We start from the raw sequence: 22,403 nt of genomic DNA, 5'->3' as shown, positions 1-22,403 counted from the left end.
CGTTGATTTCTATAACTTTGAGCCATCTTTCAGGCAGCTGATGAATTCCATCTCGGAAAAATGTTACGTCTTTGGACACGATAAAGTCGTCAAGCCATTTTCGGATCTCATCCACTGACTGGAAGTGCATGATCGGACAAGGCGTGTTGCATCGACCGGAACAAGTGATAATCGGATGGAGCAATGTCTGGTGAATACGCCGCAAGTGCTGCAAGACGTCCCAGCCAAGACTCATTATGGTGTCTTTTGTATTGGAAGCGATGTGTGTGGCCTGGCGTTGTCACGCAACAATTTCACTGGACGTTCTCCCAGTTTGCCAGTATACGGGCGTTTTCGTTCCAATTCTTGACTCAAGCAGATTAATTGACCGTTGGTAGCAGTCCGCGCACTAACTGTTTCACTCGGTTCCAACAACTCATAATAAAGCACGCCCTTGATATCCCACCAAATGCAGAGAAGAACCTTCTTTCCGAAGCGATTTTGATGATTCGCCGGGATTTACTCACGACTTTCTGCGTTTCGGATTGTCATAGAGTATCCATATCTCATCGCCCGTAACGATTTTCCACAAGAAAGCTGCTTTCGACGCTGCTTATTGATCTCCTTCTTTCTGGATCTTTCCCATCTCATGTAGGCGTTTGGAAATCGTTTGCTGCGTTACTCCCAGCTGTTCTGCAAGCTCTTTTTGTGTTTGTGCCGAATTCTCAGCGAGCAGTTGTTCCAAATCATCATTATCGCACTTCGGAGGGCGTTGTTTGTCGATTAGACTGAAATCTTTTAAACCGCTTTTAAACCGCTTAAACCAAAATCCGCACACATTGTACGATACAACACCTTCGCCGAGAAAGGAACAAATGGATTCGCACGCTCTTGCAGTATTTTTTCCTTGTTGGAATTCGTAAAGAATGCAGTGTCGGATATGCACCTTATCTGTTGCCATTTTCGACTGTACCGAACTGAATACTTTTGAAGGTTATGTCGGGCCTCTTTCGCCAAACTATATGTTCTTTTTAATAGCTACATGTCAACATTGCATAATCAGAAAAGAGCGGGAAAATCTATTCAATTTAAAATTGATTGATCATAACTGCTCAAAATAATTTGGATTATTCATTTGTACACCTAATAGATAGCTATAGTTAGTCGCGTGATACAACGGCTGTCCGCCCTATATCGTTCTATATCTTTCCGCGAAGATCCCTTGATCAATAGGTAGATGAAAAATAATCTCGCTTGCGCGGCGTGAATTTATGAGACGACAATTGCGCTTCGCGTATGTTAGATTAATTCGCCCGCGGAAAAAAGGCGCCAGACTTAATCGCGTCGGCCGGCGTTACGTGGCGAATTACTCGCGTCTTCGCACGATCGATTCCAATTCGATCGAGTCCAATTTAGGAAGACGGATTTATGCGCGAGATAAAGGTATCGCTTTCGCAAATAATCGTATAAGATAAGATAAGTAATCGTCGTTAATTGGGAAACTGATTTATAGTCAATCGTCGTGCGCTCCTGTTGCGCTTTAATAAACTCGCTCAGTCAGCTCGTCGTTAGCCCAACGTCTTTTTTCGACTTGAATCGGTTTTAAGGATATGTTCTTTTTACGTTTCGCCGATATCGAGTATCGGCCGGGCCGGATCGTGATATGAATATTGATCGCCCGTCCGTCGCGGTTAATCGGTCCTTCGCCCTTTCTTCGGTTATGCGAGAAAATCCGGCTGGATAGGAACGGCGCAGGCAACAAGAGCAAAAGATTGTCCCGGCGAGGCTGATCGAGCTTCGTCAAACAGTGAAAGTAATGTAAATCGATTCGCCTGAACGTCGCGCGCGCGCGCGCGCGCGCGCAAGTGAGAGAGATTTCCAAGCTCGAATAGGAGTAGATATCCTTCCTGGATATCTACGTTCACGTTGACACGCGACAACGACACACGCCGGACATGCGATTCATTCTCCTTCACGGGCGCTGGGATTGATCGAAGTTTTTTCTCCGTCAATTGTCATACGATCTATCGAACGCGATCGTAGCCGTGGATCGTCGCGAGGCGTATACAAAATAAATCGAGCAGAAAGAGAGAGAGAGAGAGAGAGAGAGAGAGAGAGAGAGAGAGAGAGAGAGAGAGAGAGAGAGAGAGAGAGAGAGAGAGAGTGGGAGGGAGACGTGCGCAACACGACGGCTGAAGATGAGGCAGCGCGTGAGTAGGAGGAGTTATCCTTGTGGATTCGCTCGTCGAGCTAAATCGCCAGTCAGTTTCCTCGTTCGCCGGATAAAATTGCAAGGAGCTTCGCGAGTGCGATCGTAGGCGGGCGGGCGCGAAGATCGAGTCAATTATGCAACCGCATCTGCGCAAAAGAAGATGTCGGTCGTGACGATGGTCTCTATCTTTTTGTGACAATCATTCGATATGTAAAGCGGCGATTACGCGAACCATCTCCGGTAGTTAATAAAATACTCAAGGATGCCGAGCGTGTCGGCCGCAGACGACGCGTCAGATCGAATAATGACGACGCGACATCTGCGGATCGTCGCGCGTCGGAATCCGCGAGCGAGAAATCACGAGCGTGGAAGCTCCGATAATGATATTTCGAAACCGTCGCGAGGCGTTTTCTTTCGGCGACCGCCGGGCCATAAATTCAGTATTATTACGCTATTACTTATTCCATTATTCATCGGCTGAAAATAATTTCGTCCTCGGAGAGCCGGCTAACTTATCGGCCGTCAGGCCGGGAAATTATTTGTAAACGGATAGCCGTGCATCAATCGCCGAGCTATACGTTTTCTATTCCGCGATCTATGAGCGACCGACCGACCGACCGACCGACCGACCGACCGATCGATCGATCGATCGATCGATCGATCGATCGGTCGGTCGATCGGCAGGCAGGCTAACCGTCGTACATACCCGGCGTACACACGACGGGATTAGAGATCGGTGGGTGTGTTGCGCCGGTCGGATCGGGTGTGCGATCATGCGTTAAAATGAAAGGAGACGCGCGACGTGCCGAGATGAGAAATAAGAAAAACGAGCGAGCGAGACTCGATAGCGGCTGACCAGCCAGCCGGCTGCCGCCGGTTGGTTTCTTGGTCTCTCCTAAAAGGAGAGTCTCGTGCGACGATATTTGCGAGCGCGCTCGGACTCGGATTAAAATTCGCAAGTTAAATCCGCCGCGCCGCCAGCTGAAAACAGATCGGTGGCGCACTCTGCGATTTCGTCAGTTCTTTTTCTCGTCTTCTTTCTTCCTCTCTTTTCCTCTTACCTTGATGCAACTCGGTGTAAAAGAGACTATTCGCAGCCTGATTTGTCTTTGGGAATCGGAAAAAGAGATTGTTGCAAAAATCCAGCAACGGCTCGCGAAGACGCGAAATTTCATCGTGCTCATCTCTTCGCTTTCGCGTCTACTTTGGCAACAGTCGTACGATATTTGTACAATCGTCGGCAGGACGAACAGCCTCTCCGTTATAGGTTAATTAAAGTCCTCATCGGGACACGCGGTCATAGATAATAGCGGAGAGCACACCACAGTGCGGTGCGCGCGCGGACGCGTTCTATCGATCTGTACCGCTAGCCGATCGATCGGCCGGTCGGTAACGATTTTTTCCACTTTCTAAACGGCGCGGGTCCGCTCCGACAGCGAGCGAGCGAGCGAGAAAGAAAGAGAAAGAGAAAGAGAAAGAGAGAAAGAGAAAGAGAGAAAGAGATCGGAGACTGCGCGCGGAATTTCGTGATTAGCTCGGCCGTTTTTGTCAACGTCACGTTGGCAATAATGTTCGTTGGCGCGTAGAATTATTGCCTCATCGATGCCGTTGTAGGCTGTTTGTTGTAGCTCGCGCTTGTCCCGGACCGCTCTTTTGTGGCTCGCGCAACGGTCGCCGATATCCCTCTCTCCACTCTCGAGAGCTCGACGAGCGAGAGAGCCACCTGGATCCTTTGCGCGCCGCGACGGGGAACAAAGAAACAATCCTCTGTCCACCCCCGCGTTACTACCCCGCGTTCGCACGAGTTTTCCTATCCGCGAGGATCGCGCCCCGGTACTTTCGTCAGTACGTTGCACTGTCGGGTTTTCCAGCTGAAAGCCGTCGCTCGTCGTCATAATTTCCTCATTGCTTGTATCCACCGCCAGGGAAGCTGAAAATATAATTTTCCCGTTGTATGTTGTCGGATGCTTAATATCTTGCGTCGTACATTTTACATGCAGTCTGGTAAAATCGTAAATTTCTATCGGGACTCTTTGCAAAAGTTCATCGCGGCTCACCGAGAATTTTGACTGACACGAGATCAATCATTTTACAGACGAAAAATCAGGAAGGTGGCAAAAAGTGATGGATACAATGATGGCGAATATTTTGATAAAACATGACATGTACTGTTTCGTTCGTACTATTAACAGCAAAGGATGTCTAAAAATATGGAACTTTTGCAAACAGTAGCAAATTTTTATCGGAAAAATCGAAATCGTCGCAATTTACTACTCTACATATGTCTCGTATTTCTTTTTCTTTTTTCCTCTATCGATTTAATTTGTTTACTTCACTCGTCAGCGAGAACAAATGGGTTCGTTGATTCGCTTTTCTTCTGTATTATTTTTACATAAGAATGTTATCACATCGGCATGTGCACGAACAGATGGACGCGCGAGAGTACAAGGTGAGGACGCGGGAAGATAATGATTCATAAAATTAGCATCGTAATGATATAGCATAACAATCGAGATCTGAGCTGATTCTGCCCGCAAGAACAAAGTACAAGGCTACGCAGAGCCGCTTCGTTTCGCGCGAATGTAAATGAAAAAACGAGACGAGACTTAGCGCGCGGTCGAGGTGCTAATTCGCGCGGAGCCTTGTAATTTGCGAAATGACTTGCGGATCGCGCGTTCGTAGTGCAATCCGATCGGCTAAACGGCCGGCTAAACGATGCCGATTATCGCGATAACTGTTATAACTCCAAATTAATCGGGGCGGCGTTCGCTTGTCCTCTTTGGCGATTCCGCGATAAGAGTTGGCGAGAACGCTGCTGGTGCACGCGCGAACATTGTTGTTCAATCGGACGGGCTTGAATGGGATACGTATACGGATCGAGTGGGCGTCGGGGATCGATTCAAACGGGGTTCGCGTGGCGTATACAACCGGCAAAGTTCAACCTTCATTAATTCAACACCATAGGTCGCGTCCATCAATTAAGCCCACCTAGCCGCGGAGGGCTCGTCGGAGTCGCCCTCGGCTTTACTTAGCTCGACACTTGCTCTCGTTTGCTTTGCCGGCTCGGATCGTTGGCCATGTTAAATTGATTCAACGAGAAGTGCGAAAGCAATTTTTGAACAGCGTGACAAAATGGAAATTTACTGATTTCACTCGGAAAATATCCGGTAGAAGGAGGAAAGACGAATCACGCTTCTTTTCGCGGAATCATTCTCGCATTTGTTATTTTCTCGTTTTTTCTTTTTTTTTTTTTTTTTTTTTAACGTGTTTTAAAAAGAGCTGCTCCGCTCGGAGCGGAGAAGTGCGAATGTTAGGATGAAGCGAGATCTAGCGTCGAAAACGCACCGACGATGAAACATCTCGCCTTTCGAGCGCACCTTATTTGTCGTCGATAAAGGAAGTTTCTACAATCTGAACTTTTCCGATCGTTTTTGTAAAACGCACCTTTTTTGAGATCTGTTGTTTCGTTGCACTCTTCTCTGTTAACATTAGCGGATTTCGAAATAAATTTCTGACTATTCAAAGTATCTAGTTGAAGTTTTTTTTTATCACGGAGCAAGCTACAGAGCGCAGCACGAGCCGACGGAGCAAGTACTGAGAGATGCGCGGACGCACTTTCGTGCACATAGAAAACCGTGATTAACATCGTGCGTACTCTTTTGTTTTTTTCCACATTTAAGTAAATGCATACGTCTTCGTGTTCGTCGTGTCGGCCAATTAAATGTCAATGGACTTCATCGGACCGGCTAACGTCTCTTGTCTTGAGTCTTGCATACTCGTCATTTCAGTGAACGAATAATATTATACCGTCGAGTAATTCTATATTTATTCTATATTTATTCGCGCGAATTTTTCGATTGAATTCACTCCATCTTTCATACGCGCTCATCAATTGCTGCACGAGTACTACTGCTCTTCCGCTTGTTAAAAGCAGCATGATTGATCAATCCGTCAAATAAAATTATAGGAACACGCGAGAGAGGGAAACGATAGGTGACATTGTCTTGTAGGTAATCAACTTGAAGTGTAATATTTTAATAGTAATCATAATGAAGTTACAGGATGCTTTTATACAGTATGTATAGATAGACAGCGTCATAATATAGTTTTTCTTAAGTAATTCGTTCAATATAATTATGCTTAATCACTTCGTAAGTTCATTTTTATCGTCTATAGTGAAAGACAGATAGAGAGAAATAGAGAGAGAGAGAGAGAGAGAGAGAAGAGAGAGAGAGAGAGAAGAGAGAGAGAGAGAGAGAGAGAGAGAGAGAGAGAGAGAGAGAGAGAGAGAGAGAGAGAGAGAGAGAGAGAGAGAGAGAGAGAGAGAGACAGAGAGACAGAGAGATATGTAGAACGTGTATTCGTAAAACCTTTACGTGAAAAACAAGTGAAGCCCCAACTCGGTGGTTACAAACGAACGATATATTCTTTGTCTCTTTTATTGTTATTATTATTATTTTTATTATTATTATTACTGCTATTATTAACTACGCGCGTATGAAACGTACTTGGTACACATGTATATGCGCGTGTATTGTATGTTCATTCATTTCTCATCGCGCTCGCCAACGCGATGTTTCGGTGGACACGCAAATATTTCTACTTGAATGACACGAGAGGGAACGCGTTTGTTCGTTTGCTCGCTCGCTCGCTCGCTCGCTCGCTCGTTCTCACGTACGGACTGTTCCGTCACGTGCTACACGTGAAATCGTTAGAATCGTATTTATATATATTAATAAAAATCGCCAAGATCTTTCGCCTCTCATCTTTACAAATGTTATTACTTTAGCTAGTGGAAATTTGTACACATTTTCCCGCGAGATTTTTTCGTAGCCCACTAATCTAATCGTGCCAATTAATACACACTCCCTTTGCTCATTTCGCGCGCATCCCTAGATAAGATATAATGCTCTCGCCTCAATGACGGTCGCGGTGGCTAACATCTATCGCTTTCGATACGCGCGACGCGAGAGCGCGTCTCCCCCTGCCTGCCATCTCGCGCAAATCCTAAGCTTCGGGCCGCGTCATTCAGCGAATGGATATATTATTCCTGCCTCGCTCGCTGTCTCGTCTCGCGTCTGCTGTGCTCTGCGTGTCGTATGATCAGCGTTCGGTCGTGTGATTATGCTCTAAACGAAAATCCAACCATCTCGCGGCGGCTGAGACGTGTTCGGTCCGATCCGAAGCGGGTTACAGTCATCTTACGATAGGAATTTTATAACGACGATCTAACGACTGCCGACGATGGGCCGTTCGCACGTTACGCGCTCTGTCGCGCGTCGTTACCACACCAAACACCATCCTCCGAAATCAATAACGAACACGTAGGGCCGTGGGTGTATACCCACGGCCGTGGCGGTGAACGGCGGTGATCCGTCTCTCTCGATCGAGACGGGCCATAAATCGTAAGATTCATCCGACTGTCCGCATTCGCCAAGTGCGACGCGATCCCCTTTCGCCGAGCGACGGTGCAACGACAATAACGTGTAAAGTAAACTCTGCTGATATAATTGCTGACGAATATAATTTCACGGGAACACGGGTGGCTCCTCTTGGTCGATGCCGGGGGGACGACGAAGTAGGGAACGGGAATTACGTGCGCGTATACACATTAATAACGAGTCTGTGGAAACCGGACTATCAAGAGAAGAAGAAGAGCCTTCGATCATGGATGCGCGAGACGGAGGTTAATAACCGGTCCATTTACCGAGTTTTTTTCCTCCTCGCAGGGATGCTTTCGCGGTGCAAACAAACGTGGGCTGTGCAAAAGAGGGAATTGCGTAACACGAGGGTCTGCGATCTCTTCGGGGACTTTGTGTCGTGATCTCTTCTCTTCTCTTCTTCTTCTTCTTCTTCTTCTTCTTCTTTCTGTTTTTTTTTTTCTTTTCTTTCTTTACAGAGCACCTATCTTACAAGTATAACTGGGTTTACTGGATTCTCAAGTTACATCGCTTCTTCTTGGAAAATTCTCCGAGGATTAATACATTGACGTGTAGTTATAATTATGTACCGTGGACTATCTCTCGCGGATTTATCGTGGTGCGAACACGTAGAACAAAACACCCGATTATACTCGAGGAATCGTTCGCGGCTCGTGTCGAAGCATACGTGGACCGTTCTAAGGTAGTCGCAAGTAGTCGCCCAATGTAGTTGGGACGTTATCGCCGTAAGTCGACAGTCTCGAGACGAACGCGCTCGCGCGAGAATTCTGTACATGAATGAGGAGGGCGTGTTCCTCCGCTCGTCCTTGGAAGCGATCGCGCGCTGATCAACCGGACTGACCTCTGGGCTATGTCGAGATTTCGATCACCGGCTCCGCGGTGTTGTTATTGAGCAGTTCCTGCTTCTCTCTCAGCTTCAGGTCGTACTGCGACGGCGAGGGCGACTCTTTGGCCTCGATGGGCGACAGCCCGTCCGTCTCCTCCAACGGAGACACACCCTCCTCGCTGTCCTCGTCCTCGTCGTACTCGACCTCTATCTTGGACTCGTTACCGCTCTCATGCAGCCGGCTGGGAATATAGGTCGGGTGATGCGGCAAGCCATAGCCGCTCTCGCCGCCGTAAGTCACCTTGCCCATGAACGATCTGATCTCGTCGAAGTAGGTGTCCTCCCGCTCGTTCTCGTTGCTACTGCCGGGCGAGTCCGCGACCGAGACCACTCCGCTACCGTCGTCGGCCTCGTGCTTCTTCAGGTGCCGGTCCAGGTTGGTCTGCTGACCGAAGCACCTTTCGCAAAGCGGACACTTGAACGGCCGCTGCTTGTCGTGGATGTTCCTCACGTGTCTCTGGAGATTGCTCGATATGCTGAAGGATCGCTCGCAGTACTTACACTTGTACGGCTGCTCGCCGGTGTGCGTGCGCAGGTGCCTCGTGAGATTGGCCGAGCGGGGGAACACCTTGCCGCAGAACTTGCAGGAGTAGCGATCCTTCATCTTGCCGTGGACATGGTGATGATGGTGATGGTGGTGGTGATGGTGCGGCATCACCGCCTCCTGGAACGGCTTGACTCCGGGGAACGCGCTCAGCGGCGGTCGGGCGAGCAGATCGAATCCTCCTCCTGGCCTAGCGCCGCTGAGCCCGTTCATAAGCGAGCCTAAAAAAGGAAGGGTGCGCGGCGGGCCGAACGGCGGCAGCGGAGGTATCAGTCTGGACTCCGGGGTGCTCCCGCTCGGTGGCGGTGGCGCGCTGGGAAAGCCCGGGAAACCGGTGCCGGTTGGGCCGCGGTACATCGTCTCGAGAAACATGGGGTGAATCGGTCTCGGATACGCCATGTGCGGCGGGGTGTTGGCAGCCGGTTGTTCCGCCGACAGGCCGCTGCTCCTCAACTGCGGACTGTTGGCGGCGATGTCTTTGGGCTCGAGCTCTTGAATCTGCTGAACGGCGCTCTCCTCCGGCTTGGGCGGGTCAGGCGGAGCCGCCGTCTCCTCCTCCTCCTCCTCCTCCTCCTCCTCCCCCCGCTCCTCCTCCTCTTCCTCCATCGGCACCGGCGCCGGCGAGGGAGTGCGGCTCTTCCTGCTCGCGGCTACGTCTTGCTTCTTGGTCTGCACCCTCAGGTCCAGCGGTTGATCGGTCGTTTCCTCCTTCGCGACGTTCACGGCGCTCTCGTTCTCCGTCTTTCGCTCGTTACCGCGGCTCGCTTCCCTCCTCTTGGCGGCGGCGGGGTCGTCGTCGCTCTCCGGGGTCGGTTGGACCGGAGGCCTAGCCGGGGACGGCCTGAAGGTAGACGTGGCCTCCTCCGCCGTGGACGGAGAGACCTTGCTGTGTTGCGGCAGCAGCACTCTGGGAGGTGTGAAGCGTTCTTTCTTGGGGCTGTCGCTGCTCCTCTTCTCCACCTCCTCGATCTTGGGCGGGAAGATGAGGGGCGTGTTGAGGAAGTTGGGGGCGTTCGGGAAGATCGCCGGGTAAGGTGCCATCAGGCTAGGCGCGTAGAAGGGCAAGCCGCCCGACAGGCTGACGGGGGGTCGTTGGTACATGAGGAAGGGGCTCGTTCCCGGCGTCGGTAACTGCGGCATGCTGCCGGGCGGGACGTTCGACGTGGTGGAGTCGCAGAATCGCTTGTGCTTCGACAACGACGTGACCGTGCTAAACGACTGGCCGCACTTGACGCACTTGATCTGCATGCGGCAGTCGGCGTGCATGCGCTTGTGCCGGCATAGATTGGAGAACTGGGTGTACGCCTTGAAGCAGACCTCGCACTGGAACGGCTTGACGCTGCTGTGGATGTGGGTGTGCTGCTTCAGGCCGGAGCTGGTCGCGAAGGTCTTGCCGCACTCGGTGCACGCGTGACTCCTGGCGCCCACGTGGTGTGTTCTGATGTGGCGCTGCAGGTTCGACGGGTCCGTGAAGACCTGCCGGAGGTTCGACTTTTAGCGATACTTTGAAGATGTTGTCGGGCTGGGGGAAGGAGTGTCTGGTCGCGGCGGCTCGAGCGCGAGCCCGAGGGCTTACCTTCGGGCAGTTCTCGCAGGGGTAATTGCGCAGGTCGCCGTGCACGATGGCACGGTGCCGCACGAGAAGCGGCCGCCAGGCGTAGGCACGGGGACAGCTGTCGCAGCGGTGCTGCTCCGCTGGGTATCTGTGGCAGGTCACCAGGTGGCTGTCCAATCTGAAAAGAGAGAGAGAGAGAGAGAGAGAGTGAGTGAGTAAGCTGCTTGAGACCGTGTGTGATTACTCGCGGCGAACGGCTAAATCGCTCGCTACACGTGAGAGAAGAGCGAATGAACGCTCTGCGGCGAATACTCGAGTCGAGCTCGCGTCGCTTGAAAGAGTCAGTCGTCGGGACGGATGAAACGAGATGGAATGGTCTCGTTAGACAACAACCTTTCTCTCGTTTCCTAGGGAAACGCGTAGCTCGCGTGAGCTACGTCGGTCGAGAGCCACCTTCGGCCCTCCGAGAGACTCCGAGAGACTCCGAGAGACTCCGAGACCAGAATGAATTCTCGCGGGACCGCTGGCGACAACTTGACGGCGCAACGGCGGCGGCGGCGGCGGCGGCGGCGGTGTTTGCGTTACCCTTCATTATTCCGCATCTCGGCCAAAGTTTCATCCGTTTAATCAATCCGCACGAGCGAAGCCGGGCGAGCCAACCCCGGCGCGGGTGTGACACGATAACCGACCTGCACCGACAAAGACTGCGCCGGGCGCGCAGTCTCGGATGATGACTAAGTGACTTTGGTTGCGCTGCTGCGGTAACGGCAGCGGCAGCGGCGGCGACGACGACGGCGGCGGCGGCGGCGGCGGCGGCGGCGGCGGCAAGTCGGCTCTCGTGTAATAACGGTCGCACGCCCCTGAAGAAGAGGGCGGCCATCACGCGCACGAACACACGCCGTCACGAAGAAAAGCCCGGGGCTGCTCTGTGAGGGCGGTTGTCACGGGGTAGGCACGGGTTATCGTCACGCGGGGATGCCATGGTGTGCGGCCGCCGTCGGCGGCATTGATTTTGCACCCCCGAACACACGTGTCGTGTGAAACCCATTCGTGGTGAGATAGTGCCTTCATGGTGACGGTGTGCCGTACCAGATGAGCTGCGAGCACGCGACGCCTCCCCGCGATGATGTATACGCCCGTGGCGGGGGGGGGGGGAAGGGGGCTGGTTTTAACGCGCCCGCGATTGCGGATCCTGCTTGGAGTAGTGGTTTAACGCCCCACAACAGGTGAATCCGCAAGGCACGAGAACGCGGATTCTGTGCGTCGTCCTTTTTTCCTGGCGGAGATGCGCCGGAGGATCGAATCGTCGGAGGGGTTTCGATCGCTTTAATATCCGATCGCGATCTGCTCGCGATCGCGGGGGAGATTAATACCGATCTCGATTAATAAGTCTCGGTAAATCGCTAATTTGTCGAAATCTGGGCTCGTCCATTACTCCACTTGCGCTTGTTGTTGATGTTAATCAACGCCGTGATGGTCGTGAAAGAGGGTTATCGAATCGCGATTGTGTTCGCGCTATTGTAGACAAAGTCGACTACGATTGAGGGTGGACGAAAATTAACGAGCTAGTTGAACGAAAGAGAAGATGGGAAGGGAGGACCGCGCAACGCACAACGCGTGAGTTGCGCGTGGAGAAGAGAATGACCGGGGAAAAGGAGAAGAGGCACTGTTTGTTTTCAATTATATAATGCACTTCCGAAAAATCGGACGCGACTGCCGATCGGTGAAGAAGAAAGCGGCTGCTATATTGGCGGCTTTCGCTCTCGTGGGAAAGACGCGCTCTCGAGTACCGAAGGCCATATGCCGCCAGCGCACTGTTTGATCTCGCGTTGTGCGGCGATAAGTATAAATAAATACGCCGAGGCCTTTGCGATCTCGAAATAGATTCTACCCTCCTCCCCTCCCCTCCTGCCCCTCCCATTACGGATTGAAACGCGCGTCATTGCGCTCGCGATTAATCGCACACTCGGCGCGCGACGCGCCATCGCATTTTTGCGTATACCCGCGAAATTGCACGACCTGAAAATCTTCCAATAATTCATGCAGCAGCAACATGTACACCGCACTCGCGACCTTTTTCGCTCGCAGTCACTTTACATCAATTACTCCCTAATTAAAGGCAATGACATGGCCGTGGGGCAGAATGTAGGCTGACTAAGCGTCTTAATCGTGACGTGTCGGGAGAGTCTTGAAGAAATTTTCAGGACTCCTAAGAGCAACTCTAGGAACCGTTCGCGTGACAGAAGGCCCTTTCGCGAGCGCGTATCGCTGACCCCGAGATTTGAAGGCGATTACGTGCCGCTCACCCCTGAATTCCATCGATTAATTAATAATTGACGATGAGAATCGACGGACGCGCGGCGTACGCTTTAATGTCGCTCGATTATGAAAGTCGTTGTCTCTATTTTTTTCCTCTCTCTCTCTCTCTCTCTCTCTCTCTCTCTCTCTCTCTCTCTCGCTCTCTCTCTCTCTCTCTCTCGATTTCGATCCGATACTGCCAGTGTATAACGTGTCAGCTCCGCCAGACATGTAATGATCGTCGATCTGATTTCAACAGGGTACGCCATGAATCCTTGATGAGTCGCGCTCTGTATCGTCGCGCTTAACGACGACTCTCCTCGGATAATGTAATGCGTGGAAACGCGGTAATAAAGGTGTCTCGCACCATTTGTGCGCAACTTTTGCAGGGTACGCGCGATTACGCGTGTACGAGGGAAAAATCGAGCGGTCATAAGCAGCGCTTGAAGGCAAATCGCGTCTTCCGGACCTTCCGCGAATAAATGATCGAGACTGAATTATATTCTTTTACGGGAAGTACATTTTTCGAGACATTCTTCACAAATCTTTAAAAAGTTTGCAGTTTGCAGTCTTATACCGATGAATTTAGATAATAGATAGATGTTTGAGATATAATAATTGACTTTTTTTCATGAGGAACCCTTTAGGAAAATACAAACTCGAAATTACTCTCTCGACGCGTCTTTCTGACGCTTCGCGCGAACATATGGAATAATTATAGCGTGACAAGTGCTTACAGTTCGATATCTTGGAACGGCTTGTCGCAAACGGTGCACCTCGTCTCACCCTCCTCTTCGTCCTCTTTGTCCTCGTCGACGGTTCCGCTGTGCTGCGAGGCTGTAAATGACGAATACAGCACAGATCACACAAGTGTTTCCGACATGTTGGCGATAGAGGTGCAGGCAAAAGTCGCAATTCCGCCACGGTTTACATGTTCATGTTCATGTGCATGCGTGTGTGTGTGTGTGTGTGTGTGTGTGTGCGTGCGCGCGCGCGCGTGCGGCCGGTCATGTGCTCTATAAATTACAACCCTCTGCGAACGATGATACGTGACCCGTCGCAATGTGGGCGAATTACGTGATCCAGAACCGCGCAAAAGGGCCACTCGAATGGCGTGACAAGTGGATTGTTGCTGAATTATTAAATTCAAACGACGAAACAGACGAATATATATATCGTCGTTCCGATTTTCTAAATCAAGCCTCTGGCGTAAAATTCGGCGATCGTTTAACGAATTTTGCGGAAACTGCGGCAACGATTTACGCGGCGAACTCTCGCAACGTTCGCGCCGACCCCGAATTGAACTCCCCGCCTCTCCGCGCGGCTACAACATTTATGCAATTATATACTTCCGATTGCGCGCGGTCTACGCACATCATTCCATCCAAATTCATATTTCGGTATCGAACCAGACAATTGTTTATTAACTCTTTTACTCGCGGAATTAATTCCAACGCAAACCGCACACGCACATCCCCGAAACTTGGACGATTGAAATAGCATCGCTCCGCGAATTACGAATTGATTCGGAAAAAATATACAGCAATTTTCGGCAGGCGTTTCATCGAACAATCAAATTGACCAATTTTGCCGAGTGCCCAACGGTGGATCGTTGTTTTTTTTTCTTTTTTTTGCTTTATGGAATATTCACCGTTCGAATTTATTAGCGCCTCTCGCGATCAAATATTTCTATTGTTGAAAATGCAACTCTGTGTAACACAAAGGAACGTGTGTTCACAACACGATTTGGCGGTCCGGTACCGCACTATCACTCCGTCGTCTGTCTTTCCTCAGCCTAAATACAGCCCGACGAACAAGCTGTCGCGATGACAATAGACACAATGATGCTCCAGTTAGCCGGTGGGCACATCGTCCAGTGACTACAAACGCAAGCGGGGGCGTCCGGATTGGCCGCTCGCGATTGGTACAAGCGACGTTGGGGAGCAGCCAATCGCAGGTGAGTCTCGGCAACCCCCTGCGGCGTTTCACTCCCGAATATCAGAGTGCGGGTAAAATCGAAAATTCACGGCGGAGACAGGAGGAGAGGTGCGATTCATCGATGACAGGACGCGTAGAGCTTAGCTTATCGGTGCTAACGGCAAAGCCGTATCGTGTCGCGTAAAATAAAGTGCGCGTCGTGTCCTCTTCTCTTTCTTCGTTAAAGTTCATCTTCGTGTCGCGATCGAAGATTCAGCTGCAGGAGCGTTTCGCGAAAAGGAAGTCTCCCGATCGGGGATGCTCGAGAAGCAATTTTACGAGAGGAAATTGACGAAAGAATTGCCGATTAATAAATTGTTGAAGAGCCCCGATTAAACACTCATCGAGCTCGCGCGACTTCGCTCGAGTTTGAACGGTATCCGACCTCCAACGGTTATTTAAATCTGCCGCTACACTTGTTCCGACCATATGGTCGAGTGATGGCCCCCAACGGACCTTCATGGGAACCGGGCACAGCCCCCCTCCCCCCCCGTGCCACCAACTACGCCCAACTACGCCGCGCTAACCCTCTCTCCGCCCCCTTGGTACGTTAATCGTTTATCTCTCCACGGCTAATTCGTAGCGGCACGCCGTGCCGCTCAGACACTAAGGGATGCGATCGACTTTGAGGATCTGCTCTCCCTCGGGAGAATGTCGCGCCGACGTCGTATTCGGGAAACGGAATATTCAACGACGAGAGACGAACACATTTTTCGATTCACTTTTCGTTCACGAATGCGTGCCGGGCAGCATAGCGCGATGAAAAATTAGCGACCTTAGGAGCGTTTTAAAGGGAGATAATCCGAATGTTAAATCACGCGATAAAAAATACAGAGAAATACCGTGAAACTGCTGCTCGGATATGAATTTTTTCACTAAACGTACAAACGAGAGAAAACATTTTTGCAAGGAGCGTAGCAAGGGCGTGCACTGAGAGAAAAGTATATGATATTTGGAACTATAATGTAATAACTATAGTGACTAAATTATAGTCCGAAATATCATGTTTATAGTAAGTATTACGATAATATCGGTAATAATTACGATATAGGCATAGTATAACCAACCATATAATATTTCTACTAAGAATTATAGTAAGTTAAACTAAAATATTGTTGTATGGATACAAATATAAAATGGTAGGTAAAGTAACTCTTTTATGTAGTCAATATTACCAGAATATTTGCAAAATGATGACAGATGTAACAATGTGAATATTAAATCTCACTATATTTGTCATTGAGAAATTGCCATATATGTGGTAAAAGTAACTAAACGCAATTATTTGAGACAATCATCGACTATATATTTGCGTTTATTCTACTATATTTTGCAGGTACTCCCGCACGAACTATAAAAATGTGGTTGACGCCAAAATGAACTATAAAATATAGTGAGATTATAGTCAATTCAACTATATTTTTCTATCAGTGCGACGATGAAGAATTTTAATCGTGTCTGAAAATAAAATAAAGAGAAAAGAACGTAAATTTACACGCGTGCAATATGAAGAGATATTGACACGCGTTTCTCTGTCGCGAAGTTTCCGGCGTGAAGTCAGCTAGAATTGTGCGGAAGGAAAATTGTAACGTGTGAATTAAGCGCGCCGCACAAACCGTTTCTCCGAGATTAATGAAAACGGTTGAGGGTATTATGTTAATCTACCGCGCGGAGAGAAGGAGCGCGAACGAAGTCACGTTGCGGAAAGTCAACAGGTGGGATCCACCGGCAACACCCCCCGCGTTCGTTCGGCTAGTCAGTTGGCAGGCAGTTGCATGGGAAAAAGTAACGGAAATCAATGTTTCGGTCGCATCGTGACGACCACGGCGCTCGAGAGAGCGCGAGATCGACGGGATATTCTCGAGTAAAATCGTCCGTTACGTTTCGGCCGTCGCGACTCTCGGTATCTTTGTTTCTTCGCCAACGACGCGTCATACTGAACGCACCCTAGGCGAGCGGGTCAGGGGAAGATCGATATTCGCTCGCATCTTTTCGCAAAAATTTGTCGCGCGCGACTGTCGTAGCGATTTCGAATCAAATGTCAAATAAACGTGTCATTAGCCCGATGAATCAGATGGGGTTGGTTGTGTGTAACGCGTCACACGCACCTCCCTGCCGCGCGCGATACGCCGCCACCCCCTCTCACCGAGAAAGAGAGAGAGAGAGAGCGCGTCGCGTGCCCTTTTGTGTGCGCGGATACCCCTTTTTTCCATCCCCACGACCCGTGCCCCCCTTTTTTTCGGCCGCCCCTGAGACCTGGTTATGCGCGTGTTAATCGACAATAGTTGGCTATAAATTATCCGCAGCCCTAATAGAGCTATCGGGAGACACCGGGCGGCGGGCGCAGGAGAGCGATAGAGACGCGCGTTTTTCGGACGCGAGAGAAACGGCTGAAGGATGGCTGGAAAAACAAGCACCGCGGAGAATCACAGCCATAACTCATGGCGACCGGCCGCCGCGGCGGTTGCATCTCCGACTTCACCGCAGCGAGACTCGCGCGCGCGCGCGCGCGCGCGCGGTGTGTCAGCGCGCAAAATGTCCGTGGAAATAAGCGGCGGTTAGCGCGCGTAATTGCGCGTGTCCGCAAACGTCTCGTTTGTGGGGGCTTTCTCTCGACTCGATCGATTGGCACTCTATCAGTATCAGGGAGGGAAATCTATCCTCTTAATACTTTAATACATTTGCATTTTTCATGAATGCACACTTCTCCTTGGTTCTTCGATGCAGCAAGTGAACCTTAGCAAGAAAGAGACACGAAATAATGGCAAAAGAATAGAGGAAATTTTTATTCGACAAAGGTGAGTTCGCTCTGACGGCGAGGATCGAGAACGCCTCAGCGTACGAGCCGAGAAATTAATCTGCCCCACGCGAACATATCCTCGGGATACCTACGTACCATACATCCGAGATTGAATTGACATTGAATCCTCGACTGAACGTTTACGCGCACCCCACGTAGGCGTGTTAAAACGACTCCTTGTGTGTCCCTCTCCGCTCCCCATCAGCCTCTCCCTCGTTCTCTATCTCTGTCCGTGGAAAAAAAATGATCCGCCCGAGAGGGAGAGACGCGCGCGCGCTGCGCAGATGCCCCCTTGGCAAGGGTTGGAACAGAGCGCGCATCGTTTGTTTGACATCATTATTCCCGCTGCTGCGCACGCACCAGCTTGTCGGAGATTCCCCCGTAAAAATGGCTTTACTTGGATTAACGGTGACGCCAGTAGCACTCTTGTGCCGTTTACAGTCGGTATTAATCTCCCTTAATGCGAAAAAGCGGTGCGCCCAACGAATGGAGAAAACGTGGAGGTTTATCGAATCGGTGTCGACGACACCGGAACAATTTGCCAATAACTTGTTCATAGTCCAACGCGATGCTTCGCGTATATCGAAATAAATGATCATAAAATAATAATCATGTTTCTATTGGTAGCGGAAAGGTGGAAAAGAAGAGAGAAAAGCAGAGCCCGAACAATAGTACTCTCGACAGTGACAGTGACAGCGGAATTGCGGTTCGACGGAACGTTTTGTCGTGAATGACAACTCTCGTTTGGCAGAGATCGCCGTTCGTTAGCGATCGTGGGACTTTCTTATTAATAAGATCAATCGCGTCGGTCCAGATTTCTCGGGAGATGTCTAATCGAGGGGGGAGCAACCGCGTCGCGTATAAACGGACGGACCGACTAATGAAAATTCTCCCTCATCGTTTCACCGGCGGAAAATTTAATTACGAACGATTTCGTACAACAGCGCGTCTTCCGCGAGCGAACACGCGCGCGCGCGCGCGCGCGACTGCGACGACAACGACGACGACGACGACGACGACGACGACGACGACGACACGTTTACGAGCACCCCGAAATTATGACGAAAAACTGTCGGCGAATTAGCTGTAGACTCTGCGACTGCGGAACTTTGACAATAAGCCCGGTTTTAATTACCGCGACATCTGGGTGTCGGCGTATAAACCCTCCGGCCCTAATCCGGCCCTACCAAAGTCGTCATCCAGACTCTGACCATCGCGCAGGAGTTACAACCAGATAATTGTCGAGCAGTCAGGCACGTAGACGCTACCCTTCTTCGTTAAACGCCTCGAATATATTAACGGCGCAATGGTCCGCATAATGAAATCCAACGATCGATTAACTAAATTAAGCGGGCAGATTGAGAGTCGATGTTTGCCTCGACACCATCAAGTGCCGCGAATTCTGCGCGATTTAACCCACTCGAGGGTCGAAAAGAGGGTCGAGATGTATCCCTCACAGATATACGATTCATAACAAAAAGAGAAAAATAATCAATCAACGCTTAACGCTGAACCAGGTCGGATGCGTTCGTACGTTTTGTTTCACACGCGATTAACGTCGGTTCGCAAATTTTCAGCACCAGAATTACCGGTGATTGCGCGCGACCTATTTTTAGCGGAACAAAGTGATAAGCTTTTGAAAGAAAAAAAAAAAATATATATATATATATAATCTAAGGAGTTCACGAATGTTCACATTCCTGTTGGTCTTGTTCAACGTCTGTTGGCAATGTAAAATGCAGAAAAACACCGCGGTCATCGTCGATCGTAGTTTTAACGTAAACAAATAACGACGCGTTAGCGCGAAGCACAAAACAACGTGAATGAGGATACCGCGGACTCGAATTGCGTAAAATTTCGCGTGGCGTCTATACCGGCGAGAAGGATGGTGGCCCGAACAAAAGTCGGAGCGGCGCGCGCGACACGGCAACATGTGACGCGCGGCAAATACGTCTATCTGCTGATAATCAGTGCTTATTAACGGACAGGGGTTAATACGGCAACGGCCGACCAGGTGAATCACGCCAAAGTCAAGGGTGCATGACGACGAGCCAGCTCGTGCACACAACGATCCACGATTTACCCTCTGCCCGCCCCCGATTCGTCGTTTCGGAAAACACCTGCCCTTGCCCTTCATTTGCGTTCGTACGCGTAATTGTACGCGCACGAGCCGCCGGCGTGCGCGATGCGTATCGGCATAGAAAGTCGTAAAGCCGTGCCGAAACGATCGTGACCGCCGATATATCTCGCCGGCCCCATCTGAATATTATTTTATTTCGTGCTCTCTCTCTCTCTCTCTCTTTCTCGTTCTCTCTCTCTCTCTCTCTCTCTCTCTCTCTCTCGTTCTCTCTCTCTCTCTCGTTCTCGCCACATTTTTCCGACCCGTTCCCGATTACTACGCGAGCGTAATTCCCCGCTGTGAACACCGCGTTATATTGTCAGCGAAAAAGTTTGGCACGACTTCTCAGTCAAATTTTAATTTCGCTCTATTCTGTGGGAAAATTTATTGTTCGTCAATCACGATTTATGATTTACGACGATCCATTGTCGGAATTTCGTCAGAATTCTCATGCCGCCGTCACGGAAAATGGTCAATTCTCCAAGAAAGGGCAGAGAGAGTCGAATAAATTTTCTCTCTGTTGATCCGTTCTTCGTTGGCCGCCAAGTCATTATTCAATATTTGAGATTCTATTGTGTCTATTCTTATTGTATCTTTCACAGTGACACTGAAGAAGATTATCGAAGGACCCTTATTGAAAAATATGTTGACATATAGTTAGGTAGACGCGTCTTCTTTGAAACAACAAACGATTTGAAAATAAAATAGGGTATTGTCTAAGCCAGCCATTGTGTGGCTGGACTCACCGGTCTCGCGATCGCTCCTGTCCTCGGTCGTATTTTCGCCCAGCATGTCCTGCAGCTGAAGCGGCTCCCGAAGACCCAAAAGTAGCTCCTCGCCGGTTGCGATGTCGCGAACAGCCTCGTACACCATCTGTGATCATCGAGATAGACGCTCTGTAACGCACGATCTTCGAGCATCTTAATCGTGCGATGTCGCAAGTACAGTTTAATCCTCGGCACACCATACCGTATGGCATGAATATTTCAAGGTAGAATGAGCTTTTCATTTTTCATGAAGAGAGAAAAAGAAAAATTTTCTCTCAATGTCTCTCGCAAGACCTTTAAAAACGAATGAAAAATCTCATGGGATATTTGCGATCCTTAAAAATAGCTAAAAGTCAAAAGGAAAATTTAAAAACTTTTGAAAAATTAAAAAAAATTGCTACCGACTTCGATCGGTAGAGACTTCCTCTGGACCGCGAAAAATTAGGAATAAAAGGCAAGACGGTGAGAGATAAAAGAGGCGGAAGCACGCACGATGTCGATTTCTCGGACGTCGTTTGCGCGCGTGCGTTTCGGTCTCGTTGGAAAAGCTCCTCTCACGTAATTTTCACACATTAGATTCTGTGGAGCCTGGTAACGTCGCGAGAAGCCGTGAAACGATCTTTATAGCGTCGTCACGGGGCTCGAGGCATCATTACGATAGCGATTCTGCAGGGCACTGATAGAGAGAAAGAGAGAAAGAGAAAGTGGCGCGCGCGCGTCCCCCATTCCCACAGCGATTGCGAGAGGGCGTATAGGAAGTCAGCGAAACGACCCCGTGGGGTGACTTAATAACTAAACACCCTGTATACATGTAGCTTACGGCGCGCCCACAACATCGCGGATACCATGTGCCACGGTTCACAAAGAGAAAGAGAGAAAGAGAAAGAGAAAAAAAGAGCGGGGGAAAGACAGAATGGGAGAAAGGGCCAAACGGACAGAGCGGCATGAGCTCGACCCTAAATTGACACCGTGACCTCCATCGTTTCCGCTTATAACGTCTATTCGACGACCGATCGTATGCGAACGCACTTTGTTCGAAGACGAATAACTTGACCGAAAGTCGAGAGCTCGTTTTTGATGTCCCGGGGATCGTCATCGGGGGATTTGCAACTGAGATAAGAATTGTCTTTTTGCTTTTAGAAAGGATAGCTCGTCGCGAGCTGTCTTTACAGTCGTATCGATCCATTTCCGTTCCGCGTTGATTCGTACCGTAAACAGCTGCGCAGGGATATCGGAAATGCAGGCATATCTCCACCGACGACGGAGTAGTCTCCGCGGCGATCACGCGATTCTCAAATACCTTTACGCGCGTGCCGCGTAAAGTCGATCGCTCGCGAAAAGCGGATGGAAGCGTAAGAGCGGGAGAGAATGAAAGTTCCCTGCGAACCGTTGGCGAGCTTTTTAATGAGCGATAACAACATATGCAGAATCAATTGGCGACTGCGCTTGGCGCCGAGTAATTATCGTTTCCTATTAACTGCAACTGTCGATCGAGTGTCGGTTGCATGTAAACGTTTGTTCAATCGAAGGTGAGTCACAGAGGGTAGCTGCCAAACGTCTATCTGGAGAGGGTCGTTCAACAAACGAAACGATAATTCTATAATTTCTTCGTATCATCCATCGCGACAGATCACCAAAGGCTATATTTTTTCCAAAACGATAGGAAATTCTTCCTCCTCTTTATTATCTGGTGATAAAATAAATAAATTCCAAGTAATTGATAATTTGCATTCGCGGTATCTCCGGATTATCGGCGAAACCTTAATACGAAATGACGTTACTCGTGCACGCCACGCTCGTCTTCACGAGAAACGGATTCGTGGAA

At 49.8% G+C, this 22,403-nt stretch overlaps 1 protein-coding gene across 3 annotated transcripts in view; it reads right to left on the bottom strand.

Moving 5' to 3' along the window:
• Positions 1-7,861: 7,861 nt before the first annotated feature.
• LOC105181576 (PR domain zinc finger protein 16) overlaps positions 7,862-22,403 on the bottom strand; it is a 79,757-nt gene continuing 65,215 nt past the window's right edge. For 2 of the 3 annotated variants that reach the window (XM_025298726.1, XM_011138441.3), the window contains exons 5-8: positions 20,558-20,684; positions 13,653-13,752; positions 10,639-10,795; positions 7,862-10,553 (exon numbers count right to left, since the gene is read on the bottom strand). In XM_025298726.1, the coding sequence (XP_025154511.1) occupies positions 8,481-10,553; positions 10,639-10,795; positions 13,653-13,752; positions 20,558-20,684 (2,457 nt within the window). In that variant the 3' untranslated portion in view covers positions 7,862-8,480. The remainder of the gene's footprint in view (positions 10,554-10,638; positions 10,796-13,652; positions 13,753-20,557; positions 20,685-22,403) is intronic. The other variant, XM_025298727.1, reaches the window with a different exon arrangement.

The sequence above is a fragment of the Harpegnathos saltator genome, unplaced genomic scaffold (assembly GCF_003227715.2).
Source record: "Harpegnathos saltator strain DR-91 unplaced genomic scaffold, Hsal_v8.6 scaffold236, whole genome shotgun sequence".
Classification (NCBI taxonomy): Eukaryota; Metazoa; Arthropoda; class Insecta; order Hymenoptera; family Formicidae; genus Harpegnathos; species Harpegnathos saltator.
The sequence above is the reverse complement of the archived record's forward strand: the minus strand, read 5'-3'. Positions and strand labels throughout refer to the sequence as shown.